Source organism: Aedes albopictus, chromosome 3, assembly GCF_035046485.1.
Source record: "Aedes albopictus strain Foshan chromosome 3, AalbF5, whole genome shotgun sequence".
Lineage (NCBI taxonomy): Eukaryota > Metazoa > Arthropoda > Insecta > Diptera > Culicidae > Aedes > Aedes albopictus.
Window position 1 is genome coordinate 221,810,017 of NC_085138.1, and position 24,988 is coordinate 221,835,004.

Consider the following 24,988-nt stretch of genomic DNA (forward strand, 5'->3'; position numbering starts at 1 on the left):
TTTCACTGCAAAATGCAGTGATGCCCTTCGAATAGTTTATCCATCATGAGTAAAGATTCCGATTTTGGATAAAAATTGGTAACTAATTAATGAGGCGTTCGATTTGAAAGTGGCCTTCGACAAAGTTGTAGCTGATAGAGTAGCCTAGGAGTAACAAGAGTCAACTAATGCTCTAGGGCACTTGGGGAAATACTACGGGCGATTGAATGAAAAACATCGTTTACCCATAGTAATTCCCATACATACTTTGAAGGGCTTGTATAGTCTCAATTTTCAACCAAATGAGCTCAAATTTTTGGAGAAGGCGTAGAATCTAGCTACGAATCGAATAAGCGGTGTGGAGCAAAAACGATTTTTTGAGCCACGCTAATGAGGTATATCGACATAACCAGTTGATTTTTGAATTGTTGAGAAGAAATTCTAAGATGCAGTGGATTTCTTTCGGTCTGGCTGAACGTGATTTGGTAAAATGGCGATCATCGCCATCGAAACATAATTGGATCCTCCATCACCCGTATTTCTAATTACGTGTTCAATTCTTTCACAGATTGTTATTATGAGTCGGTTAGATGTTATAAATCTGACGGCGTTATTGAGGAGAACTTGAAATGTTCATCATCTAGATCAAAACTTGAATATTTCGCTGATTCTATGGAATGGTTTACAGTTCACTCTGGTTGGGTGCAATTTTGGTTTTTTGTATGTTCTGCTAAAAAGAAATTTTGAATTGACAATGGTTGAGAAAACTCAATTTTTCAAAAAATGGTTCTTGGTTCGGTTTAGCAGAACCCCGACTAAGTATGGATCTAATGAAATTAGTTCTGATATGCATACATTAGTTTAGTATCCTATTACAGGTGAAGGCCTTATAATCAGAACTCCAGAGTGCTTTATTGTGGATTTAGCACCAAATTGGTGTCGGAAGTAACTTCCGCTGCCTTTCTTATGCGTTAAACATAACGTCGGAAGTAGTGCGCTGTATAGAGCATCAGATTTACTATACAGCGCACTACTTCCGACGTTATGTTTAACGCATAGGAAAGGCAGCGGAAGTCAATGAAGTTACTTCTGACACCAATTTGGTGCTAAATCCACAATATGTTGCCTAGAACATCGCCAGTACATACGTAGGCTTGGTGGATTATCTTTGAATGTAATGAATACAGTTCCAGTAATTTACAAAGTAAAAAAATATTTGTATTCAGTAGACTGAGTTCAAAACATATGGACGTTTTGGATAACCTGGCAACCTATGTTACAGCTGTTAAAGGACATAAATCATTTCTACCTAACAACTACAACCCAAAAAAGGAATGTTGTGCAATATTCTTAAAAAATACCACATTTACATAGAAATATTACTTGACATCGGCTGAAAAACAAGAGGTGTACACTACATTTGCAGCAATATCTCAAAAATATTCTATCATAACACAACCTCCATGTATGCATATGAGTACAACTTTTCTCCTTGATAAAACCATATTGATTTTGAAAATCCACCCCTAGGTCAAAATGTATGACTAAAAGTATGCAAAAAAGATGTCCACATCCCTTAAGGGTTGAACTTTTTGTATCTGCTAAAATGTATAGTACCTACAATGTTGAAAACCTCATTTCTGATGGAAATCAAACATAAAATTAAGCTCATTTAACGATGTAAAATACCTTTCAAGTCGACGGTTCTGACTGATACTTAGTACAATGGAAGACGGACCAAAACAGCGTTCGATGTCGTAAGCGTCGTGCCGAAACCGCAAATTTGGCATGTTACAAGAAAGCCTGAACTGAATAGTCAATTCGGTAACTGAGTAAATCAAACGCTGACATCCTTCGAAAGAAAACACTTCGCTTCCGCAGAGTTTCAATTCGAATCAATTGGCAACGATGGTCTTCCGGTGGAAATTTCAGCTGGTCGTTCCATGGCTATCCTCGGAGTATGTTGTGGCTTATTCCAGGAAGCTGCAAACCAGTAAACAGGAGAGTACCTACAAAGCGTAAATTCATAAACACGACGAAAACTTTAGCGGTGATCCTTGTAATATGCTCCACGAATTTCAGTTTGCTCAATGTTACTCCTAAATCGTTGTTATTCGGTTCGGAATGGTGCATTTTCTTTGTATAAGCTGATCATTATGCGCGACGAAATGCAAGTTCATCGGCATTCTATTCGAAGTGGTTGTTGTAGAGCAGCACAATCAACCAAAGAACTGATGACACGGTATATTTTTAGGTCATCGACGTTCATAAGAATGAGTGATGTCGAACGGTTGCCCAAAATGATAGACGAAAAATATAAAAATATAAGGGGTTCGAGAAAGCTGCCTTACGGTCCCCACAAGGTGTTGAGAAAAGCCTTACTTGGAAAAGCACTTATCTAGCGACCGTGAGTTCAAATCTCACCGAATCTGTGGATTTTTTTTCGGAATTTCACTAATAATTTATCCATCTTTTCATATAGGGTAAAAGCACTAGACTTCGCCACTCTAGTCTTCACCCCCTCCATACGAATTCCATTTTTTATGTATGAAGTGGCGAAGATAAGAGCAGAGTTTTAGGGGGGGGGGGGGTGAAGTCTAGTGTTTTTACCCTACATGTTGAGTTCGTTAAAAATCATGAATTGTCCACACGGATTGGTATACCGAAGACTTTACCATTAAGCCAAGACACACACACACTTTCCGAACGGAAACCAAGAACATCCGCTTGACACACACATCAACATTCGGAAAGTAGACACCCGTGAACCGCTTCGAAGAGGGACTAGTAACCAATCATCAGACCGCACGTTTCGCAGGCGATTTTCGTTCTGTGGAGAGTGGAATAAGAAAACTCCAGAAACACACTGGAAAAACCAGTAATTAGAAGAAACGAAATGTTGCTAATTGACAAATTGAGAGATGAAATTTGTGAGAAAAATCGCGTTCTGGTGGGATTCGAACCCACGGCTCTGTATTTGCTAGACCAGCGCTTTAACCAACTAAGCCACAGAGCAAGTAACAATTTTGGGGAATAGAAAGCCAAACTGAGTCCGAAGCCACACCGTGAACATTCCATTCTCACAAACCCATCTCTCTTTCGGCTTAGATGCCGAGACTTACTCTCGCACTCGGCATACCTAATCACCAAGCAGTTTGTTTTGCTGCAGTCTAATTACTTTGCCACGAGAGCTCGCACAAACCAGCAAATCTGGTGAAATGCCAATCAAGGGCAATATCTATCATTGTACTCTTGCTTGCGTCATCGGTGCAGTAAATTCGGTCTCACTTGGGGTTCGTTCAAATATTACGTAACGCTGAGAGGGGAGGGAGGGGGTCTAGCTGTGTGTTACGCCCATACAAAATTTCAAAATTTCCCATACAAAAGTTGTTACGTGGGGGAGGGAGGGGGTCTAAAATTGTAAAATTTTGCGTTACGTTATATTTGAATGAACCCTTGTAGTTAATGGACACAAACACGAGTGTGTTGTGGATTGGCATCTAAGCCAAACGAGAGATGGCAAACACGATCGCCACCGCACCTGAGCAACCTGCAGTGTGCCAGAAGAAGCCACGGAGGCCATATTCGTCACACCGGGAAAACGAATGTGGCTTCTGAGGCCGACGGGGAAGACAAGAGCCGTGTCCAGGCCGATGCATCATCCGGCTTATCACAGGCTGTGCTGAGCCCACCGGGACGACTGTCCGGACGGAATCCGATTGGAGACAGACGTGCGAGCAAGCGAGACACGATCACGACCGCGCCGCAGAAGCTGCTTCTGACGTATTCGTCTCACCGGGAAGACGATTCCAGCTTCCAAGACCAGTAATGAAAAGAATCGCGTTGTCTTAGACGACGTGTCAGCCAGCTCGCTAAAACCTGCGCTCGGCCACCCGGACATTTGTAGATTTGCGTGGCATGAAGGCGCGGTCGGAGACGGGTGTACCCAGGAAGAAAACAAGCGTGAGTACCGAAGAAAATGACATAGATTGCGAAGAAACTAGAAGCTAGTGATCAGAAAGTAGGATACATGATGTTTGGGAAAATGTTCAATAGAGGGTTTGCTCACCTGTCAAACTGGACGCATCGTCGTGGACAACACCATCGAAACTTACAGTCGGGTGTCCTATTAGACGCTGCCACGCACTTTACGCTCGACATTTTCCAGGCTGTCTTCTAAACAATTTAGTTTTTTTTGTTAACGTGTATTTTTTAAATTGAGCTAATTCGTCACCAAAACAATTTAGTTAATTTTTTTATGTAATGGGTCTATAGTAAGCACTAGCTGCAATAAAAAATTCAGCTGGCTTGGATGCAAGACAGCTAAGAAATTGCAGTGGGCGTTAAGTGGGTGGCAGCGTCTAATAGTAGACTCGACTGTAGTTATGACCGTTGCATTTGAATAAACAAAAATCTTCTAGTGTTTTTTGAAGGAACATTGTTAAAGCACAGTGGGGCAAAAGTTTGCACTATGTTTCTGAATCTAGAGCATCATAGAAACTACTATGTATAATATGTGTGGTATTTTTTGGAAAAAGATCAATAACAAAGCAATCGTTGTGTTCGCCTATTTAAAATTTAAAAAAAATATGGCTGAAAAAACATTACGAAACACTTTTTTGCGCCATTTGAAAGTTTTTGGAAGTATTATGTTGTTCTACCTTTTTCATACCATGCATAGTTTGTAAAATCACACTTATAATTCAGTAACAAATTTTGAAAACGACGTATAATCAATGCTACACTAGGGTGGGGCTAATTTTAAAAAATGTCTCCGGGATATGATTTCCCATGTGGAAAGTGATCCACTAGTCGAAATAAGTGAGCTGTACAAAAATGAGCGATTTCGGTTGACATTTAGGGGTGGCGCAAAGGGTTTAAGTAAAAATTTTACTAGAACAAACCTCAAAAAAAAAATTCAAAATTAATTTTCAAACATAACATTTCTATACTAAATCGGTAATTTTAGAACCCAATTGGACCAAATTTGTGCTCAAAATTGCGATATATCCAATGGTTTCCAAGAAATTTGAAAAAAGTGTCATATTTTGGTATCTAACCCAAAAAATACCAAAATACGACATATTTTTTGAAATATCTCAGAAACCAGTAGAGATATCGCAATTTTGAGCACAAATTTGGCCCAATTAGGTTCTAAAATCACCGATTTAGTCTAGAAATGTTATGTTTGAAAATTAATTTTGAATATTTTTTTGGAGGTTTGTTCTAGTAAAATTTTTACTTAAACCCTTTGCGCCACCCCTAAATGTCAACCGAAATCGCTCATTTTTGTACAGCTCACTTATTTCGACTAGTGGATCACTTTCCACATGGGAAATCATATCCCGGAGACATTTTTGCCTTTCTCGTACACTAAGTGTACTGGAAAGGCTATATGTTCACTCCAAAAATGACTTTTTGATAGAAGGCCCGGAGGGTCGAGTCACATATACCAATCAACTCAGCTCGACGAATTGAGGTGATGTCTGTGTGTGTGTATGTATGTGTGTGTGTGTGTATGTATGTGTGTGTGTATGTGTGTGTACAAAAAAACTCACATCACTTTTTGGCAGTAAACCTCAACCGATTTTAATGACCAACGGTTCATTCGACGCGGAATCTGGTCCCATTGTTTCCTATTGAAAATGGTTCGGATCGGTCCAGCCGTTCCGGAGTTATGGCCATTTAGGTGTTCCGGATCGGTACCCCAGGAAGGGGCCAGATATGAAAACGCTACAAACCCATTCATGCGACACATCAAACCACGGCACTTTCGAAAACATGATGAACGGTAAACAGGAAAATAATCTCGGGCCATATCTGAACCGGTAGTGTTCCGGAACTGGTTCCGGGTGACCCGCCGGAAGTGGCCAAATATGAAAGTGAACCAAACCCTTCATGCGACACATCAAACAACGGATTTTTCGATAACCTGATAAACAGTAGGCAGGAAAACATTCTCAGACCATATCTGAACCGGTAGTATTCCGGAACCGGTTCAGGGTGTTCCGCCGGAACTGGCTAAATATGAAAGTGAACCAAACCCATGCATGCGATACATCAAACAGCGGCTTTTTCGATAGCCTGATGGACAGTAGGCAGGAAAATATTCTCGGATCATATCTGAACCGGTAGTATTCCGGAACCGGTTCAGGGTGTTCCGCCGGAACTGGCTAAATATGAAAGTGAACCAAACCCATGCATGCGATACATCAAACAGCGGCTTTTTCGATAGCCTGATGGACAGTAGGCAGGAAAATATTCTCGGATCATATCTGAACCGGTAGTGTTCCGGAACCGGTTCCGGGTGATCCGCCGGATGTGGCTCAAGATGAATGTGAACCAAAGCCATACATGCGACACATCAAACAGCGGATTTTTCGATAACCTGATAAACAGTAGGCAGAAAAACATTCTCAGACCATATCCGAACCGGTAGTATTCCGGAACCGGTTCTGGATGTTCCGCCGGAAGTGGCTAAATATGAAAGTGAACCTAACCCATGCATGCGATACAACATACAGCGGCTTTTTCGATAGCCTGATGAACAGTGGGCAGGGAAACATTCTCAGACCATATCGGAACCGGTAGTGTTACTGAACCGGTTCCAGATGTCACGACGGAAGTAGCCAAGTATAAAAGTTAACCAACCCCTTACATGCGACGCATCAAATCGCAAGCTCTTCAGGCAACCTGATAAACGGTTAATAAAAGAGAATAGTTTCAGATCATATTTGGATCAACCGATAGAGTTCCGGAACCGGTTCCGGTGTCCCGCTGGAAGTGGTCAAATGTAGTAGATATCAAAACCCATGCCTGTGGCACATTAAACAGCGGCTTTTTAAATAACGTGATGAACGATTAGTCAGAAAATAGGCTCAGACCACAACGAAGATCTTTATAAAGGCTACCGAAAGTGTTCCAGGACCGATCTAGGGTGTCCAGCCGGAAGTGGCCAAATGCCAAAAAGAACCAAACCTATGCATGCGACACATCGAACCGCGGTCTTTTTTTAAACCATGAGGAAGGATTAGCAAGAAAATAGGCGCAGACCACAATAGAGGCTACCGATAGTGATGCAAAACCAGCATTGGGTGCTTCCTAGGGTGCTTCGCAGGATCTTCAAAAATGAACAAAGTCAATGCAAGCGATAAATATGTGTAAGAAAACAAAATCTTGACTGAACTTAGGCCACATACATACAGACGTCTTACTCTACTCACTCTCCATCGTCCTTGTTTTCAACGGTTGAAACAAATATGTATTAATCGTTGTTGCTTGTTTGACGTCTACTCACTACCAACATCAAGCCGCAGTGAAACGCAACCTGATTAGCATTTGGCGATTATTTTTTTTCGTAACGATGAATATAATAGCAATATGTTACGAATGATATGCCTGTTTGTCTGTACTAAAGCAATCTCATCAAATCACTGAGGTGTAAAAATATACAGTAGGACAGGTCAACGTTATATGAGAAAATTATCGCATTAACCCCGGAGAAAGTTTTTTCAATCCTCTTCCCGTCTAAAACTACTGGGATTTTTTTATGGGATTTAGTATGGGCAATTTCACTTGCTTGCATTTTTTGTCAAATTTTACATGAATTTTGTAACCTATGATAATAAAATATAGCCTAAAGTGTGAAGAAAAAACTATGTCGAAGACCGTAAAGCAGGGCTGTCCAACATACGGCCCGTGGAATCGATGAATGAAACTTGGCCCAAGGATTGAAATATTTGAAGATATTTCATATTTAAATAAAATTTAATATTAAAAATAAACTCGAAATAGGTAGAGTGTTTTGTTAAAAATTTTCAAAGATTAAAAAATTTAAATACATAAATTTAAAAATTTTAAAATTGAAAGGTACAGCCAAATTTGAAGCAGAATTTCAGCAAAATTTACTGAATTTCAGAAAAACGTTGCTGCTGAACAGCAGAGTTTACTGAACAAATTAGGAAAGTTTGCTGAATTTCAGCAAATTGTTTGCTGCAACCTGCAGTTCGGCAAAATTCAGAAAAAAAGTATTCAGGGTGATTTTTGCAAAACAATCAAGAATTCTTGCTCACATTTTATGACCCAAATGATGTCAGTGTTGTGATTTGCCGTGAGAACGGGTAAACGGATGTACAAAATTTCACTGTTGCATTCGTGCTTTCGAAATTTGATGTCGAATTTTAATGTCTGGCCCGTCGACTGGTATGGAGTATCACTTGTGGCCCGCGGCTACGAAAGGTTGGGCAGGCCTGCCGTAAAGTCATCTGTGATTGTGAAATACGTTATATCCTAGCTTGTAATTATCGTCTTGATGTTGATCGGTCTTCAGTGATAGTGAAGGTGCTCAAGCAGTCAACTGAAAATTCTGATATTTTTCAGCCCAGTCTATACGTTTAACGTAACGTCGGAATATGTTCAATTAATAGATTTCCCAATTTTATTAAAATTATTGCTTTACTAAATAAGGTATTCTCAGGATTCAGGAACAGTTCGCATTACGTCGACGGAAAGATCATGCTTCGGAATGATGGCCCTGGCACAGAAACTAGCTTAACAAACAATAGTAGAAGATTCCAAAAACAGGACCGAATTCTAAACCGCCCGATAGGTAGGAGATTGTCCACATCACGACGGTTTCAAACCGAACGGACTCAATAAATACCAAAACTTCCGTATGACATTTTAAAGTTAGGTTAGGCCATCTTGACTAGGAAACCTTGACCGATTGAACCCTTGAAAAGGCGCCATACAGATCGAAACGTCGGAAAAAATCATAAACTAGTGTTTTCGATTCTCCCAAAAGGCTGAAGTCAACATTCTGAAGCAAAATCATCCCAGTCCTATCCCAACCAAGGAAAGATCATGAGTACATGTTCGACGAGAAAGGCACTATCACCACTAGGTGGATTAATCTGGGTTTTTAAAATTAGCCCCACCCTAATGCTACACCATTGATTATACGTCGTTTTCAAAATTTGTTACTGAATTCATCGCCTCACTGACGGAGACTAGATCAAATTTATGGTCCCGTACAATAGTTTTGCAGCATATTTGATTTCCTTTTCAAATATTTTGTGTAACACTTACCATTATAACTACACAGCGCAACATTTTTTTGTGTCAAGAGCAAACTTATGTGTCTTCGAAGGATTTTGGGCCGCTGAATTTGAATCCGGGCTCAGATTTGCTCCAACACGTCACAATTTTGAGCTATACCTCAATTTATACGGCCAAATATGCGATTTTGGGCTCTTTTGACTGCAAGCCATTAAGCTTAGAAATATTTTTTTTAAGCAATCAAAAGGTTAATTGGTCAATTAACATCTAAATTAACGACTCTTGCCAAATCTCTCATTTTACCAAATCAAATTTGATAGATTTAAGCATATTATGTTAGTATGAAAACTTGCATGCAACTTTTGGAGGATGACTTGTATGGGAAATATCGTACTTAACATAAATCGCTTAAAACTATCAAATTCGATTTGGTAAAACGAAATATTTTGCATGAGTCGTTAATTTAGATGTTAATTGACCAATTAACCATTTGATTGCTTAAAAAAAATATTTCCTTGATTAATGGCTTGCAGTCAAAAAAGCCCAAAATCGCATATTTTGCCCCATAAATTGAGGTATAGCTCAAAATTGTGACGTGTTAGAGCAAATCTGAGCCCGGATTCGGATTCAGCGGCCCAAAATCCTTCGGAGACACATAAGTTTGCTCTTGAGACAGACAAAAAGTTAATTTTTGTTACGCTGTGCTACCCAACCATGTATTTTGACAACTTCAGTAACGCTGGAAAGTTAAGCTTTTAGATAACAGATGTGAAAATGTTCATGAAATACACTGTATACAAGCTGAGCACCAGGCCGTGTTTCAGTTGGTATGTAATGTCATGAATATAAAGAAACACATTTTTTTGCCTTTATTTAAAGGGTTTCCAGCAAAAGAAACACATTTCGGGGCTAGAGTGAAAGGGTGAAATAAATGGAACTCACACCAAAAACTTCACAACTTGTGAAGTTTCGCCCCGCACAATGGTTCACTGCACGAATTTATGCTAGCCTGTTTGCTCTCACTGTAAATTTGACGATTGGGAGGTGCCGGCACCGTTCAAACGTCAGATTTTCTGTCAGAGTAAGCAGGCCAGCATAAATTTGTGCAGTGCACCATGCGAGCTTTTGCTCCCAGTATAGGGCACTGCATAAAATTCTCTCCTTCTCCTTTACTCTTACAAAAGTTTTGTAAACAACAAGGCCAAGAAACATCAAAATCCCATACAAAATCTAAACAGTGCAGTGCCCTATGGACAAAGGTTCGCATTTGAGTACCTGTATTAAAAATTGTATTACTAAAATTACAAAAAAAACGTGAAAAATCTAGTACCGTAAACCGGGTTCAAATTGATCTCCGGGTCGAAATTGATCAGACGTTTTTTTCCATTAGATAAAGTATGTTTAGAAGAGTTTCTTCATATATATAGTTTAGTATATGATTCCTATTTGACGATACTTGGAAGCAAACTATGTGAACAATGTTTGATATAACTGAAAAACGACTGATCAATTTCGACCCGGAGATCAATTTGACCCCGGTTTACGGTACTACATTTCAAAGGTAACATGATATGAATTCGTTTAACGAGATAAAATGATATAAGAGGGATTCACTTAACAAACAGCGTAAACTGTTTATTAAAGTTTATTCTGCTTACACGTCGCGATCACCTGGGCAATCTTTGATTATTTCATTTGCAATTTCTTGGAATATTTCAAATAATCAAAAAATCATGGCCTTCGCAGCAATTTAAACTGTTTAGTTAGTCCTTTTATTATTTTCTTTTTGTTGAATAGTTAATTGATGAAGACTGTTAGGTTTGAACTTTTGCCCCGCATTACTCTAAGCAGGTTTAGTTTCAGTAGGAATGCAACGCCACGTAGAAGATGCAACGTGATCTTTACTACAGAATTTGGTGTGTCTACGACATGCTTCCCCATCAATGATAATATACAAATTTAACGGAATTGCGATGCTGGGTCATTAAGCTAAATAGGCATTAGACCGAATGATCATTTGGCTAAATCGAATGTTGGTTCGATCGGATGCCTTAACTAAGATCATTCTCAGATTCTTGATCAATGGTTTTCATAATGGGTACGGCGGAGCACCTAAGTACACAAAAAAGTTTCGAAAAATCTCCCTTCACTATAAAATCTTCTATCTATTTTGTTGTGAACAAGCTAGAACTTCAATGAAAAAGTACTAGGAATTGCGATGCTGGGTCATTAAGCTAAATAGGCATTAGACCGAATGATCATTTGGCTAAATCGAATGTTGGTTCGATCGGATGCCTTAATTAAGATCATTCTCAGATTCTTGATCAATGGTTTTCATAATGGGTACGGCGGAGCACCTAAGTACACAAAAAAGTTTCGAAAAATCTTCCCTCACTATAAAATCTTCTATCTATTTTGTTGTGAACAAGCTAGAACTTCAATGAAAAAGTACTAAATAAGGCACAAGTGCTAATTGATTGTATTCTAAAGAAATGATAATCCTTCTAGAAAGCAGAAACAAATCTGATTAACGATAAAACCATTTATAAGGTAGAAGAAATGAATAAGCAAAGATCGGTGGTTGCCAAAATAACAAAACAAGTCTCAAACAATCGACAAGGTACCTTTAAAGGCTTTACCGAAAATCTTGAATTGAACGAATTTTACCAGTATCCGTCCAATATATGTAGTCTAGAATCTGAGTGAAGATCCATTTCAGCCACAAAGCTATCTATGGACAATCCCATACATGTGCGTGGAATTACTGTATTATTTATTACATTGCAAATGCTTAGGAAAATGTTTACGGATGACAACTTTTTTCTTCCTGAAGCCTAGTTTCGAGTTCAAAAGAAATCGCTCAAGAAACTTCTTGACCGATTCCTGGCAGAAATTGTCTACTGTGGTTGCCATTTGAATTGTCCTTGCTTCGCAACTGCCTACTGCGATCGAAGAAAAACGGTTTCTTGGGCGATTTAGGCAAGGAATTTCCCATGCATCAAGATAGGCAGACATACGCGCCATACTTGTGACGTAGTTGGGGGGGGGGAGGCAAAGCCTCTCAAAACCAATTAAATACTATTAAAATCAATGCTGTTCACCCAAATTAGGCATATGCATGTAAAAACTAGTACATTTAGCCGAAAAAAGTTTAATTTTGTTCAATTTTGGAAAGCTTCGCCCCCAACTACGTCACAAGTTGGCGCGTATGTAGGCAGAGAAATTCCTTCTGAACTGCAAACAGCGCTTGAGAGATAGCGGAGACAAGAAAAAAGTAAACTGTCCAATACGGTTGTAAAACGATCAAAACAGAAAAAAATAAAGAAGCAGAATACCCTCTTCTAATGAGTGCAATCAGTTTGGACCATTTTATTCCGCCCTCTAATGCTTATCTTTTGACAGTTACGCGTATTTTGATTACCACTTGTGATCGTCCCCAGTGGCAGTTTTTCCGTAGATAACCAATTGGAGTTTGACTCATTCCATTGTTTTTGTATTCGGTTGTTTTTACTGAAATCTAACAGTCGAACTCGTTCAGTTAAATGGAATGTTTAATACCTCCGCTTGTTTTGATAGTTGTTATACTGAACAATTAAATTTGTTGATTTAATTTCATCAAAAAAGTACCGAACAGGCGATTCAGAAGTAAGTGTGTATGATTTATATGTTTGTATTATATTCGGCTGATGAGAATAATAGGAAAATCACAATAATACTAAAAATCCTATTTTGAGTGCATACTTCAGTGAAATCACTGCACTATACTTATTTACCGAGTTTGTGACTGATGTTTTGATTTTTCACACCTACGTAATCAATTAAAATGTTTGTTACTTGAAAGTCTGAAACGCGAAAATGCGGAAAACACGATTCACGCGCCTCTGGTTGAGTGATTTTTAACCCTCTAATACCCAAATTTTTGATTTTGATCTTAATATCATTTTTCGTCATCTAAAATCGATTTAAACATGTTTTGGAAGATTATTCTTTTTAATTTACGATTTCGTGAATTTCAGTTTTTGATTTTTCTAATTTTTATTTTTGAACATCCCCACACTTTTATATTTTTCCTGGAAGCCAATTCGGAGAACGGATTTTTTGAGATGAAAACATTTTGAGATTTTATGATTATTGTTGAAATATTAGTATTTTAATTTTTTTTCACAGACAAATTTATTTTCCGTGTAATTTTAAAGGAAAACAATTTTAGAGTGTATTCGATCCCCTTAACTATTAAACAAGGATAGAATGATTTGGGAAAAATTTAAAATATGTTAATTGTAGCGATTCAGTACAAAATAAACAATGACTTCTAAAAGGTGACTAAAACATCAATTTTTCAATGATTTTCAAAAAATGTAAATACGCTTTATAATACACCAAAAAAATATTTTAAGATGTACAAAACAGTCCTAAATATCAGCCAAAAATATAAAAAAAATGATTTTTCATGAAACAAAAATTACAAAAATGCTCAAACTATACCCCGTCTAAAGGCGGGATTGGGTATTAGAGGGTTAAATAAACAAATTCAATTAGACCATTATAAGCACTGACATTTAAATTTTGCGAGTGTTAGTTCTGTAGCATTTGTTTAAAAATGCTATATTAGATTTCTTACAGCAGTTCGATTGAGTACATTTTAGCCAAACAGAACGGCCGCAATAGAAATTATTGCCCTTAATGTTTAAAAGTTATCGTTTTACTCATAAAATAAACACATGCAAATTTTACATATATTTTATAATACATAACTAGCAAATACATATTATCACACATAGAGTGTAATTCGTAGATATTTCTAAAAATGTGAACTTGAACATAAGCTAAAGCCGCAGTTGTTTCCGAATGCTGCATTTTTCACAGTTTTCAAGAGTTCCAATTTTATTCTTACGAGAATGCTAGTTCCCAAAGAGGGTCTACTGAGTGGCCTCTAACTGCACTCCTAGATTTAATTAGCGATTCCAACAGGAATGCACAGCCCACTCAAGCAACATGTATGCTGCGCTGCTACCTTACAACCCTGGCAAACAAACATGGCTTCCACATGGCCCTTTGTTTTTCAATCACTCCGCGTAAAACTTTAATGGAAGTTGCATTCACGAAGGAACGGGCGGCTCGACGAGATGGAGAGAAATACGAAGAAAATCCGACCGCAATGATTGCGAAAAGCAAAAACAAAGCAACCCGCAAAATTAACGGAAGTCCGAAAAAGGGGTAAGGAAGTCATTCCCTCCTCGATGCGATCCGTTATTCATTCTGGAGAGGGTGTTGTCGATACAGTGACTTCTCGGTTTCACCACTTTCGAGAGGAAGCTGGCTTTGAGAACCTAAATGTTTATCCATTTCAGGCTGCGTTGGAAAACTTAATTCATAAGTGTAACATTCGTTTTTCACACTATACATCTCGTTCGTTCTACTGAAGTTTTCATCCAAAACTTGCGTTTGAATATTCGAGCGTTTATTGCATGAATACGTGCATTTGACACATGTATCGCGAGACATAAAAGAAAATTTCCCTTTTCAATGCGAATAAATTCGTCCTGAATAGGCAGCAGACATTCGCCCCGGCAGTCAGTAGTGGTGGAAGGTGTCAGTTTGCGAAGCACCACGGAAGCAAAGGAAACGCGAAAATATGACTATACAGGGCGCTGGCTGACTGTGTTAAGAAAGCACTTCCTTTATGTCCCAATGATATTTTGGTTGACAGAACGACAAAAGGCACACACAGGAACGCGCTGCAGACATCGACCCAAGCAAGCGTTGCAAGAACCAACGTCGGTTGCTATAGAAATGTGTTTTATTCTTTCGACCTTTTCTGCTCTCTCGCTACACGGGCTGCTACGATGCCGGTGACGACGCCCGGCCCGTTTGAAAAGGTGCTCTGCTGCTGCTGAAAAGCAATTTCGGTTGACATGATTATAATAATTTTGTGATAGTTATTTAATTCGAGTAAATTGACACGCTTTGGGAACGTAATCAAAGTGTCACAATATTCAACCCTTTTTCGCAGATGGTAGAGGGACGAACCCAGGCAATTTTCAGGTGACTTCCTGTATTTTTTAGGGAAAGTTATGCGACGTTCATATGGAGTAACGAAAGAAATTCTTGGTGCGTTTATTATCGCGCTGTAAATGTTTTGGCAATGTCTGGTTGTGTCAAATCGGCAATGTCTGGCTCATTAATCGATATAAAGATTCCGAATGACTGAAAACCTCAAGGTAATCCCTGTTTTCAGTTACTACCGTCCGACATCAATTCTTTCAATAGAGCACGATCATGACCATAGATGGTCGTACCATTCGTAGTTGTTACTCCATGATTTATCAGAACAATTAAAATTGCACAAAGAATCATCAAACGGAGCGTGAGAGTAACTTATTGTACTCAGTGCTTACCTTCGGCGCCGTCCACAAATAACGTAACGCTCTAGGGGGAGTGGGGGAGTACGGTCGAGCGTTACGGCCCATACAAAAGTTTTAGGATTTCCATACAAAAAAGCGTTACGGAGGGGGGAGGGGGGTTCTAAAAATGTCGATTTCAACGTTACGTAAAAAATAGATGCTGCCTTCGAGAATTCCAAATTTGAGTAAGTCAACACTGGTGCCAACCGCACGCCCATAACGTTCGTTGCTACTTGAGACTAAAATAACCTCCGGAAGGACTATCTGTTTCATGAATTTCGGAATACTATTTTTCAACGACTATTGAAAAAGTTGACTGATTTTGAGTTGTGCCCTTATTGCGGAAAATTGGCGAAAATGCGAAAATCTCGAGTTTCTCAACGAATTTCGGAACAGGTCTTTGTGAGATGAAAGTTTACATAGTTTTTCGTCATTTACCTTCAAAACCTCAAAAATGACAAATTTTAAGTTGTGCCTCTATTGCAGGAAACTGCCGATATCTAGATTCAATCACCTACAGCCATGCCCGTGCACAGAAAAGGTGACAAGGGAGGGGTTTTTCCTAATTTTGACAAGGGGCGGAGGGGCGCCTAGTGTATGGAACATCGGCAATGGGAGGGGTTTAACCCTCAAAACCCCTCCTTTGAGCACGGGCTTGCCTACAGCTCATTTCAGAACCTGAACCTGAAAACATGGTATTTGAAAAACTTGTGCTGCTAGACCAGTTCTACATGAAAGTCACGGAAAAACGGCTCTCGCATCAATATTCAAGGCCAATGTCATGCTTATTATTAGTCATGATGAATATCTTACGGCATTTTTCGTAGGTAGTCCCTTACCCTAAATATGAAAGATACAATGTTTTTCCGTGACTTTCTTGAAGACCAGGTCTTCGGGTTTTTTATATACCATATTTTCAGTTTCAGTTTTTGAAATCAGCTGTAGATGATTGGATCTGTCGAAATGACATTTTCAGCACTGATCCAAGCAACCTTTATTTGAATCAGAATAATTTTAATTTCGACAAAAAAAAATATATTACGGCAAAGATGATGAATCATTCAAATTTTACTTGTATTTGAATCATTAAATTATCGAACAAAACAATGGTTTCTGTCTTCGTTTTCTTCATCTTGTTTTTGTTTTCTTCTAGGCCTAGCGTCCTAACTGGACCAAAGCCTGCTTTTCAGCTTCCTATGAGCACATCCACACTCCACAGTTATTAACTGAGAGTCTCTTCTACCAAAGACGATTTAGCATGTGTACATCCCGTGGCAGGCTGGAAGTTACTCTACATATGCCCAAGAAAGTCAAGCAAATTTCCATTACGAAAAGTTTCTGTACCGACCGGAAGTCGAACCCATCACCCTCATCATGATCATGCTGAATACCAACGCTCTTATCCTTTATTTAAATAATTGTTCAAGACCGTTTCGCTTTTTTGTTGATAAACTTATTAAAGTGCTTTGAAACGTTTGATACCCATTGATGCCCCTCAAAAGACCTCAAAGGGTATAAACATACCGCAAACCTGTTACTTTGGAATACTAGATACACATCGGACAGGATAAGAAAAAAAAACTCACCGAACGAATAATGTGATTCCTAACAACAGCCAACCTTTTGCCATTGAAGCGCATAGAATCCCAAATCACAAAAGCCAAACCATTACAGGGATGGAAACTTCGTTCCACTTTGTGCTTATAATGAATAAAATAGTAGACAGCAACAGCGCAGCCAGTAGTGGCAGAGAATGGCACCACTCTTATGGGGATAAGACTTCCCCGATCGCTATCTGTCGTTTCTTTTCTGGCGAAGAGCATCTCCGTCTTGCCTTGCCCTGTACAAGGTAAAGGATAGTTCCTCTTTTTTCTATATCATCCACCCACTTACCATCATCATCATCCCTTTGGCGGGCGACAAAATCTATTTGACTTCCTTTTACGAGCAATCAACTACTTTACATTTTTCTCCTGATCGCTCGTAAAGGCACACTCGATGAAACGGTTGATTTGGGGACAATCTTCGTCTCCCTCTTTGCTGCTCTCGTTTTCCGTTATTTGACCGGGATAAACGTTTCGAGATGGTTTTGTCAATTGTATAACTAGCGTGATGTAACTTTCAAAATTCAAAATTTTAACTTTAACTTAGTATACTAATTTATCGCACTTTCTTAATATTTTCTCCAACAGGTGGTGTCGACTCTACCAAAGATTTTACGTTAGAAAATATCAACGGATATGGAAAGAAAAAGAAAAAGAAGCGGAGGCACAGGTAAGAAAATTTAGGGATAAATTATAAAATAACAAACTGTGAAAAAAAGGTTGCTTATACAAATATGTTTTGCTTTGCACTGCTTATCGATTTGCTAACAGATTCTATACCTTCCTTCAAAGTGTAAGTCAACATTTTAGAAAATGTTTTGAATCCCACTGGTCAAGTAAGTTTCATAATTCTCAGTTTCAACCTTCCAGCATTTTTAATAATTTATTCCGAAAAGATGCTGAATAATCTGGAACGGGGTTCATCTTTAGAGATATAACATGACTGGGTAGGATTCGAGACATTTTCTAAAACGACATGTCTACTGCACAGGCACTTTAAAGTTCATATGGGAATTACTATGAGAAAGCGATGTTCATCATTCAAAGGACCTTACCATTTTCCCAAGTATGAAAGCTCAGTTGAAGCTTGGTACTCATAGACAACTCTATAAGCTACAACTTTCCCAAATGGAGGATAACGTGCCTCTGGAGCCGACCTACTGAAGCGACAATTTTGCAGCAGATCACATTTAAGTCGGACGTCTCATTAATAGATTTTTATGGAAAAGTAATGTGCCTATTGAAAACTGAACGATCATTGTCAAAATTTTTATTAAGACCAAAATTTACAGATACATTGGAACTTCCATTTGGATATATTCCATTTCGGTCAAATATATTTAGGTACCTTCATTAAAGTTACATTGCCTAAATGAATTTTTATTGTGTTTTAAATAGTTAGAGTACATATGATAAGTGGGGTCCAAGAGTGAGTGATGATGGAGGATTGGGTTCCCTTAGCACTCTTTTGAGTAAAAGTCATCGGATCTACATGTGTGCTTGAATGAATTTCAACGAAACAATGTTTGTTTTGGAATTACGTTGCATGGAAACGGAGTAGTTCGTTGATTGCATGTTGAAAGTTGTCATGTTAAAATCTTTGATACTTTCATTCCAATTACTTATGGAGAGCTATTTGCGATAGTACAGCTATCCAATCGGAGGCCTAAGGAGTAATTGCATGAAAACTTTCATTGTTGGCCACGCCCGTCTTCTCCGTTATGAGGAAGGGAAGGATCCATGGGCCTTTCTCTATTCAGAAATGGGCACAGGCATTTTCACTATGTCCGGATTGCTGGCTAGTAAGCCTTGGTTTAAGCGCCATCAATTGCTCTCTGAAATGAAAAGAATCACGATTTGGCCTACCTGAATCAACCTGCGTGTAGGGCGATCCGTATTATCCAGCGACGCCCTCGTAAAATGCAAGGAGTTTGGTTTTTGGTTAGAGACATCTAGGTAACGTGCAGCATTCCTCAATTAACTAATCCTAATGCGCAGCAAAGAAACGGGAACACTTCACTGGGCTGTTTCAAGTCTTTATTCTTCAATCACTTAACCTAATTTACAGCTCTATTGTCCACTAGAGCACTGCGTGAGCGTTTCCAATTGGAACCGGTACATACACATTGTACAGCGCCGAAATGTATTCTATTCTAATTGTACTACATCGAACTGGTTGCAGTTGCACTGCTTTCACTTTCTACCCTATCATGATAAAATCAGTAAAAAATTTTGAAAACGACGTATTATCAATGCTAAACCATTGATTATACGTCGTTTTTAAAATTTGTTACTGATTGATAAGCACGAGGATGGTGGAGTGTGGCTGTTGGTTGTTCCTGTTTCCAGTTCGATTGGGGGTCCATTATGGGTTGCCGTTCGCCGATGTCCAAGTATCCGGGTTCATTTGAGCCATGGGCTCAGAAGAGGGTCAGTGTCAGCTGCTCTCAGGGGGAAAGAACAACTGACGAAAGTGCCGGGGCTGAGATCGAACCCATGACCATCCGTAAAGCAAAGAACGATCGAGCAAAGCAACACCACAAACAGCGCACAATGGTCGGAAAAAGATAAAGTTCGGCCAAAACTCTTTTTATGTGTTTAATCGAAGTTATAGGTTGCCTAGATATGTTATATAGTATTTTTAGTGTTTAAAAAGGGGTATTTAAAAATTACGTAATTTCAATAATTTCAAAAACGGTAAAAATCAGTAAACCCCATATTTTTTGCGTTTTTTGTTAGAAAATCAATTCGAATTTAAATAAATGATCATCTTTCGATCAAATCCAATCTAGTTTGTTCAAAACGTGTGAAAAATGTGGAAAGATAAATTTTTTATCAGTAAAAAATGGAAAAATAACGTAAAATATATGAAAAAACATGACTTTTTTAAATAGCTCTAATTTGAAAAACTGCAAATTTCTGCAAAATATTTAAACGTTTTTAGGCAGCTCTAAGCATGATGTTTAAGATGTACTATTCGAAATTGCGGTGACACGTGACGACACGAACCGTTTTTTAACTTAAAAATTACCAAAATTTCTAAGGTACAATATATGAAAATTTGAAAAGTTTTGTGACATATTAATTTTGCACCATACGTGCATTCAAACAGTCCAATAACAAGCTTTCATATGCTGGATAACCTTAAACATATATTCCATTCTCAAAATATATTTATTTTACTTTTTTCGAATAATTCATTTTTCAATTTTATGACTTAGGCCACTTTGGCAGTGAAAATGTCATTGAAATACAAAAGCTGGTATACTCTTAATTAAGAATCATAAAAGTACAATACATTAACTTTGTTATAAGGTGAAATAAAGTTTAAAAATATCAATTTCGTTTTTTGAGAGTTTTGGCCGCCCCTTTGTATGGAGCCCGACCAATGTGCAGCGTTCACACTGGCTGTATGTATCTCGTACAAGGAGCGCAGCAGCTAGTCAATTCAATATTATCAATCCAGCTGGAACCCGGTATTTCCGACTAGCGAAGTTGGATTTTTCTCCAAATCCATGCGTCGGACCTAACTTCGGAAGTAAATAGTGCGCTGTATAGCGGACCTGGTATACTATACAGCGCACCATTTCCGAAGTTAGGTCCGACGCACGGATTTGGAGAAAAATCGAACTTCGCTAGTCGAAAACTCCTATTTTTAACTGGATTGATAATAGTTCATTCCAACTCGATCCAGCGCTAACAGCAAGATTGTATTGAATGTGCTACAGTATGCATCATAGTCCAAACCATCCAGCGCACTACCTGCTTGCACGGAAAGCAGTGCGCATTTATCTCCGTACTTTGGTTCACCTATAAAAGGCAACCGACTCATGCATGTAAAACATAGTTGTAGCAAATAAAATTCAAACAATTCAAACCGTTCTCGTTGTGACTTTATCACCGTTGTCATCGTCGTCATCCACTGGAGCAGATCGAGTCTGCTGATCTTCCCGAGCAATCGAACATGGTCCTTCGAGCCGGATTGGGTGTCAAGACCCAAGTAACATTTTAAGTTTTGTTCGGCTCTACAAGAGATATTTATGACCAATTTTATAAAACTTGCAATAAAACTGATTTATGCATCAAAACCTCTTGATAACCTCTTTAAGAGCATCTTCCGGCTAAGTGGACCACTCTCGGAGAGGTTTTGCAAACCGCATTAAGAGTAGCAATAAAACCGTTTTAAAACCTAGTTAAAAATTTCCCTATTCTCGATTGTTGTTGTTTTTTATAACAAAAACTATGACAGCTCAAAATGAAAAGAAGCTGGCACGTAAAGTTCAGGACGATACATCATTCGTAAGTAGAAGCGGTCATTTCAAAGTAATATTTTAGTAGTTATTGTGTTGCTAGGCTTATGCGCATTCAATTTTACCGTGAATATTGGGGTTGCAGAATCATAAAATTAATGCGCTTCAAAAATAGTGAATATTATCATCTTGGAATGAAATCAATCAACTTGTTTATTTAGTAAAACTATCTCGAATCACAAGAAAACTCAGCAGAGAGAGTTTATTTATGTAAGCATGTTATGGAAATGGTGGCAAACTATCAATTCATTGCTAAATTGAGCAAAATAAACTATTTTCCATTCACGTTAGCTAATTCTTCAATATGGCGACAACCATAATCAGCGAAAAAAAAACGAAAGCAAGTTTACTTTTATGATGACCGCAATAAACCTAGCAGTGTCGTAGTTCTGCTTTTCCACCAACAGATGTCGTTACTAATCGAACGGATCGCCATCTGTTGAGAGTTTTAACAGTTTTATTTTGGTAATAATGATTGCCAGAAGGTTTATATATCGAAAAGCTTTGTTTGCTCTTAAAATCTGTCTTTAAGGATATCTTCAAGTATACTATAAAACATTTTTTGTAATTACGTTGTGAAAAGTAGAACGTTTCAGTTGGCTGAAGTATGCTGAAATGGCCTACTTTTCACCCCTAATGCAAGTGTGCCGAAAAGTACTACTTTTCGGCACTCTTAAGAGTGCTGAAAAGTAACACTTTTCGGCACTTTTCCTCATACGTACCTTTTACTTACCACCATGCCTTCCGTAGATTCAACCTCTGCCTCTACATCTACTGAGCAGCTCGAATCCGAATCAGGACAATTTCAATTCGGATTCGAACTACAAATCAATTAGAGGCAGCTGCTGAATCTGCTTTTGCTTTTGCCTGCACACAACTGTTTGACAACGGGAGCTCGATCATTGGTGACGCCTACTACACCAGAGCCTACCTGATCAAACAGAAACTACGCCGACAAGCATGAGTGCGCGCACGTGGTTCCTACTGATAGGTACATATTTGTGTAGCTAGAAAAAATCGCACTAAATGGGTATTTTTCGTAATTACAAAAAACTTTGTATGCAACTCGTTGCAAAACTCGATTTTTTCAGCACTCGTCGTATTTATCCAACTCGGCAAGCCTCGTTGGATAAATGTACGACTCGTGCTGAAAAAATCATCATTTTGCAACTTGTTGCATAAATAACTATTACACTAGTTTACAGCATTTTTGAACTCGGTAAGCTGATGATCATTTTTGGTGTAGAATCATGCCCTGAGTTCGAAAACGCGAAAGTAAAAAATTACAGTAGAGCGGATTTTTTTTCGACTTTCCATACAAGGTTGATGATTTGAAATCGATTTTTGTTCTATTTTTAAGCAAAATCGCTCACTTCAAACACCTCATTCTCCGTAATCAATGCTCCGATTGAGCTGATTTTTTTACTGTAACTTGACTACATATGATATGTCAAATAAACGTCGAGAAAGATTTTTTAAGTTGATTTTTTCTTATTGAAAAAAATACATTTGTTCAAGAAATTTTGGGAATTTTGCTAAAATTTAAGAAGATCGTCCCTAAAACTCGTCAATATCTTGAATTTCATCAATCTGACACAAAACCTGTATTCAGATGATCGAATGGTATTGTATTCAGCTTTTAATTTATGGAAAAAGATTTAAAATTGGTTGAACAAAACGCAATATATTTGAATTTTAGTAAATTACATATTTTGAAAAGTTGCAAAACTCGATATTGAGCTAAAACTCAAAAACTGTTCTACTTAAAATTTTTTGAAGGTCGGTTTCGAAATCAGCACTAAATTGTGCTTCAAAAATTTCGGTCGTTGACAGAAGTTCACGACTTTCGTTTTATTTTGTAAACTTGTGTTATCAATGGTTTTCATAAAAGCAGTCATAAAACAGCGAGTTTCAATTAATGCTGCAATAAAACGCTAATAAAAATCAAACAAAACCAATCAGCAATGAAATTGTTACTTGGGGAGGAAGCCACCCAACCAACCCTACGGAAAGCCCTCGCTGGAGAAGCCGGGTGTGGACGTCGATACACTGGAGCAGATCGAGTCTGCTGATCTCCCCGAACAGCTTCTTTAAACCGCCTGACACCTCCTCAGACCCCTCATAACACACCTGAGACCCTCAGAAACCCCCGAAACCATGCCCGAAACGCTCTGTAACATCTCTGGCAACCGCTAACAATTCTCTGAAACTTCCTGAAATACCTTCGGAAACCCCGAATCCTGATTACGCAGCTGAGACCCTCCAAAATTTCCGAAAGCACTCCTTAAGCCTCTTGTAACGTTTACGAACCGCGTTAAATATTCTTTGAATATTTCTGAAATGCCTCACCCCCGGAAACCTCCTCGGACCCGCTGTAACGCACCTGAGATGCTCTAGCACCCCCGGAAATTCCTCCGAAACTCACTGAAAATTCTCTAAACCTTCCTGAAATATCTTGTTTGATTATATCCACCAGGCATCTGACAGGTTTACTCCCCAAGGACGATAATTTCATCAATCGCATTTTCTTGTATATCTTACTGACCGTTAATGAGTGAGCTCAAAAATAACCGATGTCACGGGTGCACACACAAGATCAGCTTACGATCTCCGAGATGGATTGTCACTGGAACGAGGATGCTTCTTGATGATCGACTGGAGGTCCTTTTCTGGAAGCAGAAACATCTCAGGGTTCCTGATTTCCACTTTGCATTTTCTTTCACATTCGAAGCCAGTCAGCAGCAAACGGTTGTCGCTTTCGTTTGTGTGCATGCTTGTCAGCGACGACAGTCACCTCCGGTGAACTGTTGGAAGCCACACTTGTAAGATGGAAAGTGCATACTCGTCCATATTCGCATCGCAAGCGATCGAGCGGTGATGTGATTCGTGAGTGATACAAGTGATATTGTGCATACGATTTTTTGATGGTTTCAAAAAATGTTTATTATTTTCATTGCTAATCTAGCATTACAATAACAATATACTAAAAATGTATGCATCACTTCCCGAAATTCTCATCTATCTGTGATAATATCCGCTTCGATCGCTCACTATCATTTTTCATTATTTGCCATTCATTCATTCACCATGAGAATCAAGACTTTGTGCTAGTTAGAACTTTACGTCAAGAACGACAAATAGTAGGCATAACTGAAGACACTGTACTTAGTGTCTTTTGGCCTTTTTTATGACAATATTTGTCAGTGGGATTCGGTCAAATGGCGTTCGACCAAATGATCCTTAACCACTGACAACAATATTTTTCGTGAAATAGAAGTTGACTAAGTCTGGCCAAATGGCCAGACACCGTTGTCAGCCATGACCGTGAATCCGAGGATGAATTCCCGAGCAGGAGAAAATAGCTGAAGAATACTTAACTCAGGTATGGAAAACCGAATACCTACAACCTGAATGAGGTAATAATAATCCCTGCATAAGAGGTAAAATACCTAAAATAATAACTGGTGTGTATTCTGTGCATAACACGTGAATAATGACATCAGGTATTGCAATACCTAAATAATAATCGGCGATTTTTTCATATAATAGCTGGGTAACCGCCTAATACCTCGCCTTGGTATGATACCTGACTTTGGTATGCTGCAGTTATGTGTCAGTTACCGTAAAATGGGGT

General features: G+C 38.6%; 1 protein-coding gene across 4 annotated transcripts in view; it reads left to right on the forward strand.

The window, feature by feature from the left end:
* LOC109428744 (diencephalon/mesencephalon homeobox protein 1-A) overlaps window positions 1-24,988 on the forward strand; it is a 277,071-nt gene that overhangs the window by 116,939 nt on the left and 135,144 nt on the right. For all 4 annotated transcript variants that reach the window (XM_029878173.2, XM_029878175.2, XM_029878174.2 and 1 more), the window contains exon 3: window positions 17,633-17,714. In XM_029878173.2, the coding sequence (XP_029734033.2) occupies window positions 17,633-17,714 (82 nt within the window). The remainder of the gene's footprint in view (window positions 1-17,632; window positions 17,715-24,988) is intronic.